The sequence below is a fragment of the Trematosphaeria pertusa genome, assembly GCF_010094035.1.
Source record: "Trematosphaeria pertusa strain CBS 122368 unplaced genomic scaffold BU26scaffold_2, whole genome shotgun sequence".
Taxonomy (NCBI): Eukaryota; Fungi; Ascomycota; class Dothideomycetes; order Pleosporales; family Trematosphaeriaceae; genus Trematosphaeria; species Trematosphaeria pertusa.
The window spans coordinates 2,699,196-2,720,448 of record NW_022987213.1 but is presented as its reverse complement, the minus strand read 5'-3'; the positions used below and the strand labels follow the sequence as shown (position 1 = coordinate 2,720,448).

General features: G+C 53.0%; 9 protein-coding genes across 9 annotated transcripts; 1 reads left to right on the top strand and 8 right to left on the bottom strand.

The window, feature by feature from the left end:
* Window positions 1-2,595: 2,595 nt before the first annotated feature.
* On the bottom strand, window positions 2,596-3,045 carry BU26DRAFT_396450 (kinase-like protein; the record flags this gene model as incomplete). The annotated part of the gene is made up of 1 exon (XM_033822748.1): window positions 2,596-3,045. A coding segment is annotated over one exon (450 nt), but the record flags the coding sequence as incomplete, so codon positions are not given.
* Window positions 3,046-3,474: 429 nt separating this feature from the next.
* On the bottom strand, window positions 3,475-6,105 carry BU26DRAFT_537558 (heat shock protein 70; the record flags this gene model as incomplete). The annotated part of the gene is made up of 4 exons (XM_033831418.1): window positions 3,475-3,564; window positions 4,327-4,647; window positions 4,722-4,977; window positions 5,016-6,105. The coding sequence occupies 4 exons, from the start codon at window positions 6,103-6,105 to the stop codon at window positions 3,519-3,521; spliced, it is 1,713 nt and encodes a 570-aa protein (XP_033690012.1). The 3' UTR covers window positions 3,475-3,518.
* Window positions 6,106-6,771: 666 nt separating this feature from the next.
* Window positions 6,772-8,646, top strand: BU26DRAFT_448170 (HET-domain-containing protein). The gene has a single exon (XM_033824674.1). The coding sequence runs from the start codon at window positions 6,834-6,836 to the stop codon at window positions 8,484-8,486; it is 1,653 nt and encodes a 550-aa protein (XP_033690011.1). The 5' UTR covers window positions 6,772-6,833; the 3' UTR covers window positions 8,487-8,646.
* Window positions 8,647-9,533: 887 nt separating this feature from the next.
* BU26DRAFT_149542 (uncharacterized protein) lies at window positions 9,534-10,644 on the bottom strand. The gene is made up of 2 exons (XM_033819953.1): window positions 10,329-10,644; window positions 9,534-10,145 (listed from the first exon to the last, which is right to left on the bottom strand). Exons 1-2 carry the CDS (start codon window positions 10,368-10,370, stop codon window positions 9,816-9,818), a joined length of 372 nt encoding a protein of 123 aa, XP_033690010.1. The 5' UTR covers window positions 10,371-10,644; the 3' UTR covers window positions 9,534-9,815.
* On the bottom strand, window positions 10,645-11,463 carry BU26DRAFT_149537 (uncharacterized protein). Its single transcript, XM_033819951.1, has one exon. The coding sequence runs from the start codon at window positions 11,369-11,371 to the stop codon at window positions 10,919-10,921; it is 453 nt and encodes a 150-aa protein (XP_033690009.1). The 5' UTR covers window positions 11,372-11,463; the 3' UTR covers window positions 10,645-10,918.
* BU26DRAFT_149538 (uncharacterized protein) lies at window positions 11,464-12,096 on the bottom strand. The gene has a single exon (XM_033819952.1). The coding sequence runs from the start codon at window positions 11,946-11,948 to the stop codon at window positions 11,556-11,558; it is 393 nt and encodes a 130-aa protein (XP_033690008.1). The 5' UTR covers window positions 11,949-12,096; the 3' UTR covers window positions 11,464-11,555.
* A 239-nt stretch (window positions 12,097-12,335) lies between these two features.
* Window positions 12,336-14,597, bottom strand: BU26DRAFT_514825 (uncharacterized protein). Its single transcript, XM_033827923.1, has 5 exons — window positions 14,358-14,597; window positions 13,219-14,274; window positions 12,835-13,166; window positions 12,566-12,783; window positions 12,336-12,516 (listed from the first exon to the last, which is right to left on the bottom strand). Exons 1-5 carry the CDS (start codon window positions 14,399-14,401, stop codon window positions 12,505-12,507), a joined length of 1,662 nt encoding a protein of 553 aa, XP_033690007.1. The 5' UTR covers window positions 14,402-14,597; the 3' UTR covers window positions 12,336-12,504.
* A 466-nt stretch (window positions 14,598-15,063) lies between these two features.
* BU26DRAFT_381177 (uncharacterized protein) lies at window positions 15,064-15,842 on the bottom strand (the record flags this gene model as incomplete). Its single annotated transcript, XM_033822577.1, has 3 exons — window positions 15,064-15,164; window positions 15,214-15,500; window positions 15,550-15,842. Coding segments are annotated over 3 exons (681 nt in total), but the record flags the coding sequence as incomplete, so codon positions are not given.
* A 2,523-nt stretch (window positions 15,843-18,365) lies between these two features.
* On the bottom strand, window positions 18,366-20,725 carry BU26DRAFT_149344 (GMC oxidoreductase). The gene is made up of 3 exons (XM_033819950.1): window positions 20,149-20,725; window positions 19,831-20,097; window positions 18,366-19,775 (listed from the first exon to the last, which is right to left on the bottom strand). The coding sequence occupies exons 1-3, from the start codon at window positions 20,374-20,376 to the stop codon at window positions 18,399-18,401; spliced, it is 1,872 nt and encodes a 623-aa protein (XP_033690005.1). The 5' UTR covers window positions 20,377-20,725; the 3' UTR covers window positions 18,366-18,398.
* Window positions 20,726-21,253: the final 528 nt, after the last annotated feature.

Genomic DNA, 21,253 nt, shown 5'->3' with positions numbered 1-21,253 from the left:
CGGCCAGCAAATGAGCCAAGAGTGGACGTGCGAGGTTGGAATCCAACACTTTCACTTACACCAACCCCTTCACTCGAATGTGCATTTCCTGACCCTCTGTGGTTGCCTTCCAGCACCGAGCAAATGGGATGTTTGATTTTCGGTAGCCCGGAAGGAGGTTGCGAGTCGAAGAGGGCGAAGCATAGTCTGAAGTTGCAGGGCTTGAGCTTGTTATGGGGGAGGTAATCTAGTTGGTGTCTGCCTAGTAGGGAACTGACCCGCCGCCTCACATTGGATGTGAGAACGAAGGCAGGACGGAACCTCTGCTGTACTCCGATGTGATTGCCGATTGAAGGTAAGCTGCCCGCATTATGAAGGACGAGCGCTTACCTGCTACCTAGATATCACGCAATCTAGTGTTGAATACTTTGTTTGCTGTTATGCATGATTGCACCCCGGTTGTAGCACAGCACGTTCCCTTTTGGCAACGGCACCGATCATCAGTAGCACGAGCTCTGTGCTCAATAAAGCCAAGTAAGCTATACCTTGTGAAACAATCCTCCTCCTTTGAACTAGTTTCGTCACCCTACTATCGCTCACAATGGCCCCTCCCAATGATGAGTCTGCGCAGGAGATACCGAATGATGCTCAAATCCAAGAGATGCCTGAAGATGCTGCCCTGTACGATGTGCGCGCCGAAGCTTGCATTCGCCGCAAGCTCGACCTCCACATGATGCCCCTCTTCATCGTTCTCTGCAAGCACGCTCGAGCTTCCAGCTTCTTTCTCCTCAAAAGCATTTACCTGGCGGGATAGCTAACTAGCATTCACCTCACTAAATATGTTCGCTTTCCTCAACCGCAACGATATCGGGAACGCTCGTATTGCGGCCATGGCTCGCGACCTTCACCTCTTAGGCGACCGATACTCGTGGCTCGTTACCGTCTTCTTCATCGCATATATCGTTTTCGAGTTCAGCTTGCTGTACTAGAAGGCCTTCTGTCCGCATGTCGTCTGCGGTATCATCGTGTGTGCATGGGGCACTATTGCGACGCTACACAAAGCAGCACAGAACTGGGGCGGTATGAGGGCGATTCGATTTTTGTTGGGCATGTTTGCGGCTGCATCTGCGTGAGAATCCTTTGCTTCGCCGCAATCGGCGGTCAGCGAGATCTGAAAATGCTGATTGATTCGCCGCATCTTTAGACCAGGAATCATATACCTGCTGTCATTCTTCTGCCTTGGGAGGGAAGTCGGTTTTCGATGCAGTATTGTCGCCTCCGCAGCTCCCTCGCCTCCACTTTCGCCGGAGCTCTGGCATACGGCATCACAGGCGGCCATGCTGCGCTGGCCAACCGGCGACTGCTGTTTCTCGTAGAGGGATTAGCTACATTGATCGTGGGTCCTTTTGCTTGGTCCTTCACGCCTGACTCTCCGGATACCGCCCGTTTCTTAACACCGGAAGAGAACGAAGTTGTCAAGGTCCGCGTGGTGAGCCAGGTTGGTAACGGCAAACGAGATCGAGGATTAGAATGACGATGATTGGCCCAACGGCTTGGTGTAATGCGGTATGTCCGTTCTTGAGTTTCCCCCTCGAGAGTTCATGGTGACCGCTTTAATAGCTCATGTTCTTCGCTGCGAGCGTCAGCTACTCGAGTTTTCCTGCCTATTCGCCGACGATCTTTAGGGACATGAGATATAGCAACATTAACGCTCAGGGGCTTTCTGCTCCTCCGTACTTCGTCGCGTTTCTGTTCGCCCTCTTAACGACTTGGTTGGCGAATCAGAGTCAACAACGTGGACTTATGCTAATTTTCACACCCATTATAGGAGGTGCCGGGTATGTTGTTCTGGCGACAGTGCGGATGGTTGGTGTACGGTACTTTTCGACATTTCTCGCCGCCGCCGGAGTTTTCGCAACCATATCGAACAACCTAGCTAAGACTTTAAATAAGTCCTCGGGCCTCGTGCTTTCTGGTTAATGGTTTGCCCCAGCACCGCTAACGGGAAGCAAACTAGATAATCAAGGGAGCGATTCCCGCCGTGGAGAGGGCCTGGTGCTGATCAATCTAGTCGGCTAATGTGGTCCAATACTGAGCACGCAATATGTCTCCCAGGCATCAGGCACCCGGTTACGTCGAAGGCATGAGTGTCTGTGCCGCATTCATGTTTTTCGCCACGCTGCTCTCGCTGAGTCTGCGAACACTCCTTGTTTGGCAGAATCGAAAGCTAGATCGCAAATTTGCCAAGGTACCCCCAGAGCAGTGGCCCTGGCGGGGACCGAAGATTATGGACCAGCTTTCCAATACTTATTGTAATGGGAATTGTCAAGCGTTCTCTGACACAAGCGTCAGCTCTGCTGCTCGGCCCCACAGATCATCCTCATCCTCATCGTCGACGCTAGACGACTCGACGGCTTCAAGACAACACGACGCACAGAACGGTACGTTTTGCGCAGCGCATTCTGCAGTGATGTCGGCGTAAAGAGTCGCTGCCGTTGGCCGATCCTCTGCCTCTTCCTCGAGCATAGCGCTAACCCATTTGAAGATCGCATTATCTTTCGCTGAACCAACCCCACGAAGCTTGCGCGCCCACTCCGGTAAACGTGCTAGATTTGCATAAAAACGATAGTTCCCACTTTGCTCTTCGAAGAACGATCGCATAGCTGCGACTATTTCGCCTTTCAGGACCGTAACCATCTCCATGAAGACGCATCCAAGCGACCACACATCAGCGGCCGTGTTGCGCTTTTCATAGCGAGCAACTTCTGGAGCCGCGTACACCCACGTCTTTCCCGAATCAGCGGTCGTGGTGGATCGAGACAGATTTTCCCAGTCGAGCGCGATGCCGAAGTCCGTCAGCAATACTCTATCGCCCTTTACCAGAACGTTGTGCGGTTTGATATCTCGGTGGCGAATCTTGATGCTGTGAACGTATTGCAGCGCGTTGGCGATGCAGCCGAAAAAGCTGCGAAGTAGCGAAAGCTTGTCTGGGCAATTGTGTGCAATGTCATAGTATTCGTACAAGTTGCACTCGCCGACCGGGGTCATGAGCAACGCGAAGTATTTTGGATCGGTATAGCTTTGCACCTTCAAGCACGTTAATGAACGGCACGAGTCGTGTAGAAGAGCAATATAAACCAGCTCTACACAGTGATAATGTTGCACCCTTTTTAAGACCTGTAGCTCGAGGAGGAAGCTTTTGATGGCATCCTTGGATATACCCCCGGCTCTTCGGAAAAGCTTCCTAGCATATTTGCGGTGACTGACAGTGCTCATAACTTTGTCCACCTGCCCGTGCGCTCCCGCTCCTAGCTTAGCTACGACCTGAAAGGGAAGTGGTTCGCCTTGAGCAAAGTGGGCATGTCTGCGATCGGAATTCTTCTCGAAGAGCAATGACTTGGACAAAACCGCCTCTTGATGCTCAAGGAAATTTGCTTGCGCGGTGGGTGACAGTGCAGTCGGCAAGGAAGTCTGTGTGAACGGAAACCAGATATCGGTAATGCCTTGCTCCACGAATGTATCGAGCTTGTCAAGCTGGTCTATAATTCGTAGAACCGTGTGCAACTGGGGCATGCCGCTCCAAGTCTGTCGACCCGTGTTTCGTAGGTATGTCGACATGTGTATGAAACAGCATCCGTGTAGACGATGCGCCCCTCTTTTTGCTTTGAGAAGAGCTCGGCCATTCCTCTTTCGGCGGAACGAGGTGTCTCCGACTGGGATGCGTTTGATCTGTCCGACACGTCTGAGGCGGTCGGATTTGCGCTCAACGGCAAAGCATCCTTCAGATCCGATGTGATTGAGTGAGAGTCAGGTACGCCACGCTGTTTCAACGTACCCTCTTAGTTTTCCACAGCATTCTTAAGGTCGTTGGAATCGTGAGATGTTTCATCCGCGGTCAACGAACTAGAATGTGCATGCTGGCTTCTTGGTAAGTTCTGTCGAAGAGGCTGACTTTCGAGCTTTCTGGTCCACTCTTCAGAACTGAATGCTTCGCCAGCCTGCTCGCTGTCGCCGGGAGTACCAAATTGCTCATCCATCTCTTCGGCCAATCGAGCCGACGCTGCAGTTGAAGCTGTACGCACTTCGGGCAACGGACGCTCTGGCTCGGGCGTTGTCCGAGGAGGGAGGACTGGCACTTCGACTCGCTTCGTACTCTCAGCGTTAGTGGCTTTGGGTAGATGTTCACTAGGAAAGGGTAACATCTGGGCTATCTTGTCCGAGTCTCGTAGGGTATTGCCGTCCCTAGGTATAGTAAAGGGTTCCACCTGGGTCAACTGGGCCACCTTTGTACGGTCTCTTTCGGTATCGTCGTCCGTGGTGCTTTCAGTAACTTGCTTCAGTTGAGACAATCGCCTGTGGTACTCCGAAGCCTGTGCCCCCTGATTCTCGTCGAGCCACTCAAGCAACACGTTGGCCAGCCGAATGTTCCGACTGACCGCATCTGTTGTAGGCTGTGAAGCAAGTGAATCCAACAAGGCGGATATATACTCTTCTAAGGCATTTTTCGCCTCAATGCGCCTTTCTTCAGCCTTATCAGCAGCGTCGAATCTTTCAGCCTCTGTCATCATGCTTTCCAGTTCTTCCTTTGGTATCCCATCGGGATGCATGAGGAACATTCGACCATACTTTCCGTTGCCACCTTTGTCCTTGGCGTGAACCCACACGTTGCTATTCGCATCGTAGTCCACAATCACCTCGATTGGTGGGATGCCACGAGGAGCTGGAGGAAGAGTATCTCAAACTTGCCCAGGAACCAGTTATCCTTGGTTCGTGCGCGTTCTCCTTCAAATACCCTTACGGGAAAGCTTTCCTGATTATCTTCAGAGGTGGTGTACGTTTTCGATCTTTTCGTAGGAATAGACGAGTTTCTCGGGATAAGCGGGCTCATGACCCCTCCCGGTGTCTCGATGTCTAATGAGAACGGCGCAACATCAAGTAGCATGAATTCCAGAATGGATTTGGAAGAGGTATCCCCAGAGAGAATGGCCGCATGCAACGCTGCCCCCGGTGCTGCAGTCTCATCAGGATTAAGGCACCTAGAGATTTCTTTGCCATTGAGAACCAGTATAAGAGTTTCTGAATCTTGGGTATCCTCGATGAGCCCCCGATTATGATCACTGTGTGGGTCCCCTCTTTCGCCACCTTGGCGTCTTTCAAAGCCCGTTCAACCCGCTGGGATAAGCTTCGAAACAAGTCGGTACAGCAGTCTTCCAAGTTCTGTCGTGTGATCGTCCAAGCAAAATCGTGTCCTTCATACAACTGGTCTAGCTCAATGCGGGTCTGCTCTTGCGATGTCAGCTCACACTTCGCCTTCTCGCATGCGGTGCGTAGGCGACGGAGTGCTCGAGGAATAATGGTCGGGTCGGAGCCTGTTTTTCGCTTGAAGATGTCGACAACGTAATGGACTAGCCGAGTGTCCAAATCTTCGCCTCCGAGGAGAGAGTCGCCGCACACCGCCCTGACCTCTAATATCCCCTCTTCGTAAGTTGCGAGACTTATGGCAAATGACCCAGCGCCGAAATCGGCGATCAAAATATTTCTTTCCCCGGCTAGCCGCTGCGTTACAACGTAGTCCGAACATGCTGTGATGGGAGCGTTGATCAGACGGAGAGGATTGAGTTTCGCGATTATGGCCGCATCCCTGATCGCTTTCCGCTGGCAGAAGCTGAAATAGGCTGGAACTGTGATGACCGCATGACTGACCGGGCGCCCTTTGCCTAGATAAGTCTCAGCATCTCTTTTGGCTCTGGCGAGGACCATGGCTATTATCTCAACCGGAGTTAAACCCAATTTGGTGCCTCGGTGATGGACAACAAACGCAAGCCTGCGGCCCCTCTCCGCCACGCGAAACGGTAAGTCCTTGATCATGCTGTGGACTTGAGGGTCGGAATATTTCATTCCAATGAATCTCAAGGCGTCGAATATCGTGTTTTCTGGATTGAGGCTGGCCTGGCTCTTTGCAGCCGATCCAACCAGCCAACCTGTTTCCGTGAAGGCGACATACGATGGCATGAGGGACTGGCCATCGTGGGGGATGATTTCAGCTTTATCATCCCGAAAGATGGCGCTGCAGGTATTTTCCGTCCCTAAGTCGATCCCTATGGCATAGGAGCTGTTTGATGCCATTCTTGCCGGTGAGTCTCTCTCGTCTATAAGAGCTCAAGCGCTCTTCAGTGTTTCAGATGGACAGTTGAAAGAAGCTTTGTCCGGTGCGAGGTTGGTTTGCCAGGACCACGGATTTCCTGATACAGAGACTCTTCCTGGTGGGAGCAATCGAAGCATAAGAATATCGTGTGTCGAACGTAAGGAAAGGTTTGGAGTGTGAGAGGAAACCAGCTGCTGGACTGAGCTCGGATTAGACTAGCACGTAACTGGCTAACACGGGCAGGCGCCTTACTAGGGGCATGAGCAGTCCATCTTCATCACATCTGCATCAATCCCCTATGCACGTGTCTAATCATTCCGGCATAAAGCGGATTCAGTGCCTTACTACTTCGCTAATAGCTCCACGAAAGTAGTTCCGGCGACAGCCTCATTTCCTGCATCACCGACCACCCGACTACTGCCTCGCAGCACGCAATTGCGCATGTATAATTACAGCGAAAGCAGATAGTGTTGACAGGAGAGGTAGTAGAATAGACCAGCACCTAATCAGCTCCATCTACTGTACTCGCTCGCGGGAACGCAATTCGTTTATCATGCACGCTTGTTCATACACGAGAAATGGAGGACTCGACGAGGCTGAGCCGAGGCAGCCGTTCTCCTCAGCCTTACACTAACACCTCCCAAAAGCTGGCACCCTACACCTGCTCTAACGGTTTCCATGACTAGACCGCGTCGAAGCATCTCTCCCTATGCGTCTTCTACGGTTTGAAGACGGCGGCGGGCTGAGCCTGGTGGAATTCATCGCCAACATTCCGCCCTACGCCATTCTTTCGCATACCTGGGGAGCTGACGGAGAAGAGGTCACCTTCAAGGATCTGATGGACGGCACAGGCAAGAGCAAGGCTGGTCATGACAAGATCCGCTGCTGTGGAGAACAAGCCGCGAAGGACGGTCTCGAATTCTTTTGGGTTGATACCTGCTGTATCGACAAATCGAGTAGCGCAGAACTCAGTGAAGCGATAAACTCCATGTTCAACTGGTACAGGGATGCAGTGGTCTGCTATATTTATCTTGCGGACCTTCCTCCGCATTCCCCCCCCGAGACCGAACTTTCGGGATGCCGCTGGTTTACGCGAGGGTGGACGCTCCAGGAGTTGGTTGCGCCAGCACATGTGGAATTCTTCGATACGGATTGGAACCACCTCGGTACCAAGCTTGAACTCATCGATATCATTTCCGAAAATACATGGATTGCGCCTAGACTGCTTTTGGGAGAAGCGACATTGTCAGATTATTCCGTTGCCAGACGAATGTCCTGGGCTGCCCGCCGGCAAACTACGCGTGTCGAAGATTTGGCCTACTGTTTGTTGGGGATCTTTGAGGTCAATATGCCTCTGATATATGGCGAGGGGATGAGAGCATTTCGGCGTCTACAGGAGGAGATCGTCAAGCATAATAACGACTTGACAATCTTTGCGTGGGACGTTCCGCAGGAGTCCAAACAGAGATTTGTCGGCCTCATCGCTCCATCGCCTAGCGCGTTCATACGCTGCCCGGGTATCGTCCCGTTCGAAGACGACTTTGCAAACTTCTCCGTTACGAACAAAGGTCTCTTCTTAAGCGGCGACATCCCCTTGCGAGCCGCCAATGTTACCACTGAAGGCGGGCGTGTTGAGAAGTTGTACTCCATCTTTCTGGGGTTGGACTTGGACACTGGTATTGATGGAGGCATCTACCTCCGGAAAATTGGGCCCAGGCTATTTTGTCGAGACGGACTTCTCCCTCTCGCGGGTTTTCGCGAAGAGGCGGATCTGCTAGGGACATGGGACGTCACCGAGATAGGCTACATTCTCCTTGACCCTACCCAGGCCATACCCGAGGCTTATTCGTCGTTTCGAAACCTTGCAATCCATATCCCGTCCCACGAGGTATATCACCTAACGGATGCGATTCCGGTCAACTTATTGGATCTCACCGACCGCCTGTTCTTGAGGCCGAACCGCTACGACTGGGCCTTCTACCCCACGGTCCTCGCAATGAAGTTCGACGTGAGAATAGCTACTCCGGCTATTCCCCTAATTGTCCTCTGCGACTACAGGAAACGAATCCCCAGCCTAAAAGCGTTCAGCCCGGATCACTACTCACGCGAGTCATCGATAATCTTCCAAGAAAGATACCGCGAAGAGACAATACATTGGGAAGAGCTGGATCTTCACGCGCCCGGCATTCGTGCCGTGAGTGATACCGCGACTGTAAGAGTCGGACCTGATCTTTATCACATTTCTGTCTCGCTCCAAAAGCAAAAAGCGCAATGCCTATCTGGTGAGGTGGAAGTTTTGAGTCTGGCCGTCAGTGTCGTGCGGACTTTCCTTCCCCTCATAGATCTTTCTCTGATAGAGTAATGCATCTCGTCGAGAAGTTGTGTCATGAGTTCTCTTGGGGACACCTTTTTCTAAAGAAGGATGGATATAAAGGGTTAAACGCGAAATAAATGGGACACATATACGAAATCGCTCGGTCATCTGATTGAAGCAAGAAAGTCGCTTAAATTAGTGTAATAATCGATATAAGTTATTGGGAAAGTGAGGTGTCGAAGACCTGAGGTTGAATTATTATGGGGTAAGGCCACCGTATTGCCTATACGTCCTCTTTCTTTCGCGCTTGACCCTTTGTACCGCAGCAACATCCCTCCATGATCCTATTCCCCATCACGCCTTTTTTTCAACGACTCCGTCGTTAATCTTCAGGCCCGAGCCCTGTGACTTCAAAAAGGGCACGCGCGTCGTGGAAGGCGGTTACTGCGGGTATGTTCTACGATTCGAGCAGCTATAGCAAGCCAGAGTCTTAAAAGCAACGATAAGCTACGCGATGTCTTCCAAGAGGGAAAGTGAACCGCCAGACAAGGCAGTGATGAGCAATAGGAGCCGGGACCACTTACAGGACCCCTCTTTCAAAGGGGAACATCTCCGATTGAGGGCAAACAATCCCACTTCTACGATAACTTTTGTAGGCGGGCAGTCGGGCATGTGAAACCCCCAGGCCCCAATATAGCGAAGATTCCGGGATGAACACGTTGTTGGAAGGATTGAGCATGCGCCGCGTCGGACAACCCAGGGATAGCAAGGGCCAATGACGCAGCCGGTGCCCGAGACAAGCAAGACCGACATGGCGAAGACAAAGATTAGCGATGTCACAAAGGGACGAGGCGAGGATTAACGTTCGGAGGGAAAGGGTATTCCCATATCCATTGTTTGAAGAGAGTTAACAAAGAAATCAGGCCGGCATTGTTGGTGTATTGCCGGCCGCCCGACGACTGATATCGCTCGAGCCCCAAAACGTCCCGAGGAAAAATACATGCTGAGGCCGGAGGCGGCTCGTGAAGGAAAACTCAAGGAAGGAAAATGTGATGTAGAGGTATTTGCTGAGTGAAGTGGTCGACCTGTGTTTCCCCCAATGCTTAGGTAAACCACTGCGAACCATGCTGCCTGTCGACACCCCATTATATGGCCGCCTGTTCTGCTGTGGCTGCGACGCTTCGACCAGATTCAACGACGTGAGGCTGATGATGACACCACAGCCTGTTCGCTTTCCCGCCCCGAAAGCCCACGCACTCCGCAATGAAGGATATCTCGCTGGATGACTGAAACCGTAACTACATCATGCTGCGAACAGCTAGCTGCCGAAAGTGATGGATGACTGAACCGCTATGAAGAATCGATATGCCTGACCGCTCATGCATTCACCTTCTTCTCGTTGATGACTTTCGGCCGGAAGACGGCGTCCTGGCCGGACATGCGCCGTGCGAGGGCGCGGTCGAGTTTCGCGCCGAGCGCGAGCTTGCTCATGTTGTCGACCTTGTCGTTGCTCATTATGTATCGCTGCGACGCGAGGCGCTTGTCCTCCAGGCGTTCCAGTCCCTCATTCCATGACTTGATCTCCTGGGCCTTGGGGTCGCCGGCGGTCGAGGAAGCGTTGGAGAGGTGCGAGGGCGCAATTGAGGGCGTGAGGGTCGGCGCAGAGCTGTAGGTGGACATGCGGGTTGAGGCGCGGTTGCCGGTCGACTGCGGTTTCTTGAAGTTAGAGGGCTGCTGCGACATGGTGACGGAGCAGAATGAGAAAGCCACGATAGCGGGAAGGAAGCTGTGTTTATTCGCAGGTTGTTGCGCACCAGAAGCGAGCATCAACCCGGAGATAGGGGACAGTCCTGAAACGGGGAGTTGATGTAATGAAATGTGGATACTTACGCTGGCTAGGATGGGGCGCGAGGACTCCAGCGAGTTCGTCATGATGTCTATGACTGTGTTTCGGCTGTCCGAGAGCGCCTATAGCGAAGGAGGAGACGAGGGAGGGGGGAGTCTTAGGTATTACAGCCACCCGTCGGCACCGAACGATCGGATCGCGTGAAGAGGAGGCGCAAGTGGGAGCGAAAGGAGGAGGCAGTTGGCGTAGAGCGCGAGTCGCGAGAGGGGGCAGGGCGAGAGAAACGGCGGCGTCAGAAAAGTCCTGTGCTCTGGCTTTCGCGCGTTTCACAGAGAGCCAAGGCAGCGGATCGGCAAGGGGGACGAAGAGGGTGTGATCTGAGTCCGTGAGCAGGGGCGTCGTTAGCGCAGTCGCAGCAGCACCGCAATCGTCAATCGAAGCGTCAGGCCGAGCGGAGTGCCGTTGGTGAGGTCGACAGGTGAGCGGTGATGGGTGCGAGGTGTTCTGCGGGCGGGAGCAGCGGCTGCTTTGCTTTTATCAGAGCGGCGGGGAGGCGCGGCTTTTGCTAAGCACTCTGAAACCCGCGTGGACAGGAAGGGGGTTTTCAACATTGAGCACGGCGCAGCCCGCCCTCTCACACGCCTGCACAGGGGCTCTTTGTGAATTTCCACCTGTGAAGCCCGTCGCCGAAAAGCCACAAAGCCGGCCTCAGCTGGGCGTCTGCGATTCGACGATTTTGACGCATGCAGCCCCACGTTCTTGCCACGTTTTTTCGAACGTGGTTCCCGCAGCCGCCGATGAGCTTGATTCCATGCGTCCCTTTCTCCGCAATCAAAGGTCCATGATCAGCCGTCTTTGTGCCCTCTCGTGCATCCTCGTCAAGCGACGGACCACAAAGCACGACGGACAAGGCAACAAAGAAGCCGCATCCTCTCCGGGGCTGCCTATCTTTGCCTGCTTTTGCTTTTGAGGGCGAGCTGGGCCTGCATGCAGCGACAAATTCTGCTACGTTCGAGCCAGGGCGGTAAGCCGGAGTCCACGAGTTGACACAGCTGGCCATGCTCAACATTCGCGCTCTCATGCGCATGCAGCTAGCCTCTGGTACTTCTGGCAGCCAACCGTGTCTGCAGACAAGAAGCCACTACTTGGCGTGCTGTGTGCTGTGTGTTGTGGAACAGTCAACGTGAGAGTTCGGACGACACCCTCCGTTGCTTTTTGAGATGCCGCGGTTGTATGTCGTCTTGAGACAGACCCAGAACAGTCACTCTGCGTCACGACTTAGAGACATCAGTGACTCTCCTAACCTTTGTACCAACGTCCCCTAGCTCAAGCCCGCACAGGAATAGCAGATCCAAAACCCAGACACCCAACAACTCCACCGCGCATGCATGGTTGTAAGACAAGTTTCCAAATATACCAACCACAATCCGACCTTCTCCGCAAGACCATGCGCAACATTGACTCTCTTCATCTAGTGGCCTTCGTATTCCTGCATGGCCTACTGTAGGAGCCCGCGCTGCACCGGTGCCGTCCCATCGTCCTCCAGATTGCTCAATATCGGGAAAAGAGTGGAGATGTCCGTGCGAGCCACGTTGCTGACCACGTGGGTGTGAATGAGCCTGCATATCCGGCCGACGCTCGGACGGTGTTGGATCCTTTCCCATTCGCTTGGTCCCCACAACAACAGAGCAACGTCAGCAAGCAATCAGTGATGTGCCGCGCTCACGAAGTCAGAATTTGGGATCCTGCGTGTAAGACGGGGAGCATGGCGTGAAGAAAGTGTCTTCACCGATTAAGATAAGGAGCGCGTTGAGGACGGGAAAGCAGCACTCTCTCGCTGCGTCGATCTCGGTCAGCGTTGGTGACTCAGGTCCATTTCGGCCCAAGCTGGTTCGCAATCATACGATACCCGGAGGATTGCGGCAACGGAGTCATTGACCGGCATGGTCCGACATGGCAGGCCGAACGGCTCGTATTAGCTCCCGTTCTTTGCCTTTTCGCAAGGTTCAGAATGGGGCCGAAAAATGTTGCCCATGAGGAATCCCATGTGAGTATGGAACAGTATCATTATCAATTAATTGCCCGCGCTAGTGAGGCAAGGCCAGTATCTTCTGAGAGCAACGTATATGCATAATATACACAGTGTCGATGAGGACGAAACGTCGAACTGATTTTAAGAGGAAGAGGGCGTTTCGCCCTACGAATAGCATGGTAAGATCATTAGTAGACATACTAACCCAAAATTAGCTCTTGCGCTCAAATAAGCTGAAGGGTTGCTTACCGGAATGAAGAGATAAGGTACCCTCCTCTCGTACTCTGCCCAGGCCTCGCCGTAGACCTTCCGGCAACGTTCAATGTCCCGTCGAGCACGGTGGATAATCATACCAGCGAAGAACACAGAGTAAAACCAGGGAAAGGGAGACTTGAAGCCTGTAATGAGACCCCACGAGACCGCGAAGAAGAGGTCGCAAGTGTAATGGATCTTGCGAGCCTTGCCGTCTATGCGATTGTCAGCAGCCATATGTGCTAATTCACTGCCTTATTACTCACACCAGCCGTCGCACAGGATCTTGTTGCCCTGCCTTGTTTGGATGGTCTTCGGGTTGGCGATCCTTCCGTACTTGAAGTATGGAAAGGTAGTCCTCTCATCCACCACTCCACGTTCCTCCTGTCTGAATTGGTTCTTCTGGCTATTGGTCGTATCCCAGACGTAGTATACACCAAGGTAGGCGAAAATCAGAAGTACAGTGAACCAGGTAGGCAGCTGGTATTCGGACGGATGGTGTGTGGCGATATACAGAATGCAGTGGCAGTACGAGAGAGGAACACCGGCCATATTCCAGAAAATGAGCATGAACCCGAGCTTCTCATAGTACATGTCCCTAGTCAGATCAGCTTTTGGTCGAGGTATGACGGGATGTTAGGAGGGCATACCAGGTAGTGATTATTAAATGCTCTCCCTTGCCGCACGCTCCAGCATAAAGGTAATGCGCGAGTAGGAGGAAGAGTGCCTCTCCAGACACATATCCGTAATTTTCATATTGCTTCAGGCATGTCCCCAAAGAAAGGAACAGAAGGATGAACCATGGAATGCGGACCTCAAGGAACATCTTGAAGTCTAAAATGCCGAAGAGCCTGGGATTCAGCTCTGCTCCGAGGAAGAAGTCGTAGATTGGCCAGCCAGTCATTCGGATAGTCACTCCGCGGACAATGGCCTGGGAGTACGCAATAAGCGAGCAGAGAAAACCGGATATTATGGCGACACTCATGATGTGCCCGAACTCGTCGATCAGCGTGTAGAGCTTGAAAAGCCCAGTGAAGTGGAGGACCAGCGCGAGGACAATGCTAGTGTAGAAAGACCACATACCCGAGCAGTAATAGTCTAGCTGCTTTCCACCCAAATGAGGAAGCGGCTTGCCCTTGCGGTAGACTCCAGGAAGAAGCAGGTAGAAAGCCATCTGCACAAATCCGAAGACCCAGTAGATCTTCCACGCTCGCGCGTTCGGATATGCTTCAGTTTTGACCAAAAACCAAAGTTGCTGAAAGAACTGTGATCGGCTTTGGCCATCTGCCGGCAGTGGCAGCTTGCCATCGTAGAAGAATGCCCCGATCCACATGTAGTACATGAGCGCTGGGAAACCGAGCATCATGGCGCCCATTCCCAGCGACCCACCAAATTCTCTCTCGCCAGAAGTATCGTAGGGTCCGAAGTTTTCAGTCTCCTGAATGGCCTTCCTAGCCTCCCTACTGGTGTGTCCATTGGCGTGTCCATTCGTATGTCCATTCACATGTCCATTGAGGTTTCCGTTTCCGTTTCCGTTGAGCTTGGCGGAGCCGTTTTCAGGCTTTATGTCCACGGCGGCCGGCGCAGAGAAACTCTCAGGTTCGGGGGTCGAGTCGTCCGCTGCTCCGTCTAGGTCAGGTGCGAAGGACTTGCGCGTGTGCCTTCTGCGACCGGGAGTCTCGACGAATCCGGGGTTATACGGCTTGCTGTGGCGCATGCACGTCAGCTACTAGTCATCGCGGTACATGCACGGTTTTCAAGAGACGCAGCATGTGCTGAGGACACTCACCTGGGCGTCTTCCCAGTCTTGGAGCGCGTCATTCGTTCAGACATGGTTGTGGCGCGACGCGCTCCAAGCGGTGCGCTTCCAGATCAGAGCGGCGCGGGAGAACGAGTGTGTATGGGGGAATCAAAAAGAGCGATTAGCAGACGTCACAGTTCGACCATGAGAGCGATTGCGACAGCTGTCAGCCTTCAATGGCAGGAAACGCAGAAGGGAGATCTGTTTGTTGACATCGGCCCGGGAAAATTTAGGGAAGCACTTTGTTAAATTGTCGGAGCGACCAATCCAGTGTGGGGCCCGCGCCAAGCCGCGCCTTACCCTATGGGATAGCTGTATAAGCCGAAGAGCTCTAAAGGGGTAATTGGGGTGGTTGTTCTGCTAAGGTCAAATGGCTTATACAATTGTTGTATTTAGAACCAGCTTCGAAAATATAAAGGTATCAAATGCCGCCATGTAGAACTTCAATCCCAATTGCAGTTAATCTCTCACAATCTTATCCCCCTCCAAATGAGCTTCAACTAATCAGTCCCGCTTCTTGAGCGTTTTCCTATGGCTCAATGCGGGCGAGATTGGTGGACTGCCTCGACTCAATGAGTCTGATGCGTGGGTGCCTCCGAACAAGGGACTCCATCTCGAGATTGAGGGAGTGGGAACATGAGCTCGTACAAGGTCGCCAGCATTGCCGTTTCCAGAATCATCTGATCCTGCTGGTGTGGTATTTGCAGTCTTTCTCATGCGCAGAGTTCCCTTTCCTGCGGATGGCATTGTAATCTGCCAGGCAGAGCCAGCAAAACTCATACCGACACCGAGAGCCTAGGACTTCGTTAGCGCGTAGACTTAGAGGATAGGGGGCACTACTTACATGTCATATGGTCGCATCCGTCGTTCTTCTCTATGTTGTATACACATCCTGGTCCAGGGCATTTCTTAGTGATCTTGCCGATAGCCTCAACGCTAGCCTCTTCCTGTGCCCTTTGGTCCTTTTCCTTCTGACCGCTGGTCCGATATGTGTAGTCCTCGCAAGTTTCGCCTTCGTGCCATGTACCATCGTGGATCACGCAGACTTTGTGTCCACAAGATACGCATCTGAAGATGTTGCCTTCTTCACCGCTGATATGGATCTGCCCTGAACCACAACCTGCCCGACACCTTCGCATATGTCAGCGTATGTATCACATACCCTGAAATGATTCCTTACCAACGGAAGCTGGGATCGTCAGCGAGGGCTTCCCGCATCGCGAATGTATCATATTGCTCGAAGACTTCCTTCGTGGCGTACTGCTGAACCTCGTGATGTGCTAGAATGACCCTGCATTCGCCTCCTGGACACTTGATATTCCTCCATCCCTTCTCGCCTAATTCAGAGGCGATCCATCCTGCGTAGCATCCAGCACAAGTCTCTGGCTTGTGCGCGCAGCTGGATAGTGAAGGAAGGTCGATTATCGGCGTCGCATCACCGCAGACCGCGCAATCGCGGGTCCTCGTCTGTGGTTCATGCCGAATCCGTTCCTCTTCCTCTTCATGAAGTCGCCGAGCTACTTCAGCATCACGCATCCACGTCTCTGATTCATGCCGAAGTCGTTGCTCTTCCTCTTCGTGCAGCCGCCGTGCGAATTCAGTATCGGATTCATCGTCGCTACTGCTGTCGTCTAGCACCATCGGTTCACCGTGGAACGCCGCCTCGTCCAAATATCTGTCCCAATCTTCAACAGCTTGCTCGTATGACTCATTTGAGTCTGAGTCTGAGTCTGAATCTAATTCGATGGGGTCATCTCGGGTTCCGCGGTTAACATGTGGTTTAGTAGCCACGTGGGTATCGTTTGCAATGAATCTGCTAGTCTCTCTAAACGGACTGGGAGAAGGGGAAGACCCCGCAGGGTCCCGAAGCTGGCTGAGCGTGGGAGACTGACGCCCACCCAGCGAGGTAACCTCAGGTTCGTCGTACACATCCTCAAGCTCCTCCCACGCATCCTCACGCTCGTCGTACGCATCTTGAAGCATCTCGGCAAGCCTCCTGTCTTCCTCCTCCTGTATCGCAGCCGCACGCCTGCTGATGACATTCGATTCCGCCGGTAACTCTGGGGACAGTGTTCGGCTGCGGGATTCTGCTAATGCCGCGATAAGTTCGATATCTGGGTAGCTGACATTGTCCTGCTCCACGTCCAGATCCGGTTCCGAGCCGTCGGCTGTGGGTTGCTTAATGCTTCTCCCTTTGGAAGCGGTCTGATATGGTTGAGAGCTTTCTCTAGCTCGCCGACGAATCTGGCGAGCTGGACCCATATCGGGATGCTCTTCAATACAATCTGACCGGTGCTGAAGTCCCTCAGCATGAGCGTTGTGCGATCGAGTTGGATTCTGCTCTTGGGTGGAAAGACGGTTTGAGTCGGCAGTTGAACCCGAGGCCGGCGGAGGAAAGTGCGAGAGCCTCAATCTAGCAAACCTCGCCACCAGTGGGTCAGATATAGAATCATCTGATCTCGATGATGGAGCGGATGACAGAGGTAATTTCTCAGGTGAGAGAGGTTCGCGGTGGGCTACTTCTCTACGGGCAAACGCCTTGCCAAAAAGCGATGACGAAAGGCTCGGAGAAGACGCGGCAGTTTTCAGACTGTGAGAGGCTTTCGAGAAATAACCTGTCTGTCGATCAACAGCCGGAGATGATGGAGAAGTTGGTGGTGTGTCGTGATTGTAATCGACATGTGAGGGTATTTCCGACCGTAGGTTCAAGGTAATTGAATCGGAATCGATAGGCGACAGGGGCGGCGAGACAGGAAAAGAAGGAGCGCCTGCCAGAGAACTCGGGTTCGCAGCGCTCTTCTTCTTCCTGCTGAAAGACAGCCGGCTCTGCTTTTGTGGCCGCGGGGGCAGCTCGGACGGGAAGACGCTGGATGGCGTGTCGCAGGGAGACAGCGGAAATACAGTCGTTGCAAGCCTGGGTTTACATGGAACTGACGTGCTTGCCAGATGACAATCATCGTACTGCTCGAGTTGAGCCTCGTCGTGAGGTTTCGATTGATGCGCACCCATACGCGTCAGAGGAGCTTTGAATGCGGACAACAAGAGCTCCTTAGCACGCCCCATTGCTCTAAATACAACTCTTCTACAAGAAACGAAGCGAACAGTGCGGCATTGGAACGAGTGAAAGGAGCGTTTGAGTGACGAGACGAGACGGCTGAGGTGCAGGTACCTTATCAGCCCCGAGGCTCTGCTTGGACGTACGGCGTGGGACAGATTTACGAGGCGCAAGGCCTCAGGCACTCACTCAGGCACCTGCGACTCGGGCGCCTGCAGTTGAATATAGAGGCGCATTTCGGGGCAGCCTGGTTGGCTACACAGCGCCAGCCCCTCACGGTGGCAGGGTGAATAACCAATGGAGCTCGTGAAACCTCGTCCAAGGCACCAGCCTTCGCATGGCGCTGTCGTCATTGATTGAAGGGATTAGCTTGCACATCCATCTCCTCCCAAGCAAGTGAATGATATTATGAAGTGACATCCTAAGGATTTCGAGTTGTCGATTCCAAGATCTTATAATAGTGACACTCTTACCTAGGTATTTCACTGAACGCTGGACCGGTCGCGGACGCGACGCCCTTGCCAAAATTGGACTAGTGCTATTTTGGCCTGCGGCACACCCGGCGCCCGTGGACCAATGCCAACAGAGATCCAATCCAATGGTTCCTCCCAAAAATTCGAGTACTCCACAATATGAGTTCCTCTCTCTTCCTCACAACTGAACCACATACGTGCGACTTACAAACACCCATACTGCTCCCTCGCTGTTTGAGGGCATTTAATGCACAAAACGGCCCACCATTTCGGCCCCCAAGGGATGGAGCATCGAAACCAGCTATACAAGTGTATATCGAGACGAGCTCACGAAGGCGCTATACTTCAGACTCCACTTTGATTCCAGTTCAGGGCGCTCAGTCAACCTCTCATTCGGAAGAGGGGCCATATCCATCCGACCTTATGAAAAGCTAGTCCACGATAGTGATGGAGCCGACGAATTATGTCGAATCTCGCAGATATCAAGGCATTTTCCACTCCTTAATGACCATTCATGCCATCAGTAGCCTTCCCTTTGATCAAGTCTGCCGCCTTCTCAGAGACCGCATACACCAAGGAGACAATGTTTCCCTGCACATGCGTAGGAAAGATAGAAGCATCCACAACCCGGACATTACTGGTCCCATAGACCTTCAATTTGCTGTCGACCACGCCTCCTTTCTCTCTCGGCAACATCGCACATGTGCCAATCGGATGATACTCGGTCACAGTATTCCCTTCCGCAATCTTCTTCGCCTCCTCTAGCGTCTTCGGCTTGAAAGCCACTCCAGGATGGAGAATGATATCCCCATTCTCGTCGAGCTTCAGCTTGGATCGGAGGGGTTCGTATTCTGCCAGCTTGAGGGCGTGAAGGACAGTGCGAGCGGACAAGTCGAGATCTAGAGGGTGGCTGAAATATGCGGGATCAATTGTAGGGTGTTGAGTAGGGTCGGAAGACTGAATGTGAATACTTCCGCGAGACAAAGACCGAGTACTACAGCCGCCCATAACGATCCAGTTACCGGGTGTATCATGAAGGAACAGCTTAGACGGCGTATCGCAGTTACGAATATCTGCACCTATGCAGAGCAACACAATCTGGGTGATGGCCTCGTTCGGGTCGAGGACCTGACGCGCGAGCAAAGCATCCCGACCGGCCGGATCAGAATCAGGATGCTTCTTCAGGTAGTCTTCTACTAGCGATTGGACGTGCTTCTCCGCATCGGCTAGATCTGGGTCGACTAGCTTCAAGGAGGCGAAACCGCATGTCGTGGGAGCATTAGTGAACGGGCCGGCTTTGTGAGCGATGTATGCCTCCATCGCTTGTTGCGTAATCTCCGGACTTCTGATGAGCACTTCTGCCGTGGGATATTCGTCCTTGACTTGAATAGCAATTCCCGTCGCTGCGTGGTCGTTCAAGTTCTCTCCTACACCTGGATTATCAACAATGACATCGATGCCAGCCTTCTGGAGAACGCTGGGTGACCCGATGCCAGAGAGCTCGAGAATCTGGGGAGAGTTGACGACGCCTCCGCAGACAATGACTTCCTTGCTGGCTTTGACAGAATAGGTGGTGCCATCAACGCTGAAGGACACCCCCGTTGCTGTCGCGTCCTTAGAGTCGCTATTCTCGAACTCGATCTTGGCGACCAAAGCTTTGGTCAAGAGTGTGAGGTTCGGTCGCCCAGCGTTCGGCTCGTAGTAGTCTCTCGCAGAGTATGACCTTCGCATAGTCTTAGGATCAACAGTCGTCAACTGGTTGAATCCGCCGATCGCAGACCCAGTACGCGGATCCTTTGGCATTGGATATCCGGCATTAATGCAGGTTTCAGGCCAAACTTCCTGGTGCCACGAGAAGTCGGCCTCACAAAACGAGATCTAGCCCAGACTTAGCCAAACATGTAAAGCCTCTAGACGCGAGTGTCGTGCTCACCTGGATGGGACCGTCGGTACCGCGCAATAATGGGTCGACATATTTATCGTTGATCTTGGAGGACAAGATTTTGGAAGGCGGATTGTACGTCTCGAACTTCCGGTAATACGGAGCAAGGTCATCGAAGCCCCATCCCTCATTTCCTAGCTCGGCCCAGTTGTTCAGGTCCTGCCTGGAAGCCATCGAAAACATGTTGTAGTTGATGGCCGAGGAGCCACCAAGGACTTTTCCGCGAGCCCAACCGTGAACGCGGCCTTCGGTTCCTTTCTGAAAGGGGCATTAGTTCGTGAGCCCTCTCGCACGAGAGGCAATGCTGACCTGGGGGACGGTCTTGAAGCACCAGTCGTATTCTGGCTTGTCCCAGGTCTGGATGAACAGGTTCGGGCCGTCGATCAAAGGGTCATCCAAGCGCGACTCTCCTGCTTCCAGGACTGCTACGGTGACGTTTGGGTCCTCACTGAGACGAGCAGCAAGCACCAGGCCCGCTGTTCCACCACCACAGATGACATAGTCATAGGATTTCTGCGTGAACTCTTCGGGGGACATGATGGCGGATGGTTCGAGAACAACTTCAAAAACGGCTGTTTGGTGTTCGTGGTATTTTGAGAAATTAGAAGAGGTGGGGAGTACCTAGTGGAAGAGCGGTCCTTGTCCGCTTTATGCTGCCCTACAAGGCAGCTGCGAGGCCCAGCTGAAGCGGCGCGGTTGAAGCGGGGATTTGCGGGGACACGACTAGACAATGAAGCCACAAAGCCTAAATACCCAATTCGAGCCAATGCCGCGATCTTCCTACTGTGGAACGCGAGGATGCCTGACTAAGATACTGCATGTGACGGTTCCTTGAGAAGTTTGGGTCTCCAATCAACGCATGTTGCCATGCCGCCGGTCAATACCTTGCTGGCGTCATGTTCGTTGTCTTTTTGCCGTTTTTGTATTTTCTGTCGTTCCTCTTCAAGGTTCCGGCCATTCGAGCTCGCGACTAATTAAAATCTTACATCTGCAGCATCAGGGTCCCTTAGTTGGGGAATATCCCGGGATTGACCAATCGCTCCGTAATGGGCGATTACGCACTATGCTCAGGACAGGGAGGCGGTAGGAAGCAAACGATAGAATCGACGATGAGACGTCTCCGCTGGCAGACAGCCGCCAACCCGAACTTCGCTTTTAGACCCTTCTCGAGGGCATTGCGGGGGAGATCGCGGGACTAGCGTACAGAGACCGCTAGCGCAGGTAGCGCAAAGATAATGATGGAAAGTGCCCGCTTCGATTCCTACTACACATCCATGATGCGCCTCCTCTCTTACTCAGGCATTCAAATTGCCCTATCCTGGGCGGTCAGCAGCAGCAGGATGACGAGGTTTCTTCGAGACCGCCATTTGCCTAGCTGCTATTCTCTTCGTCGTTCTGGCGGTCGGAAAAAGGC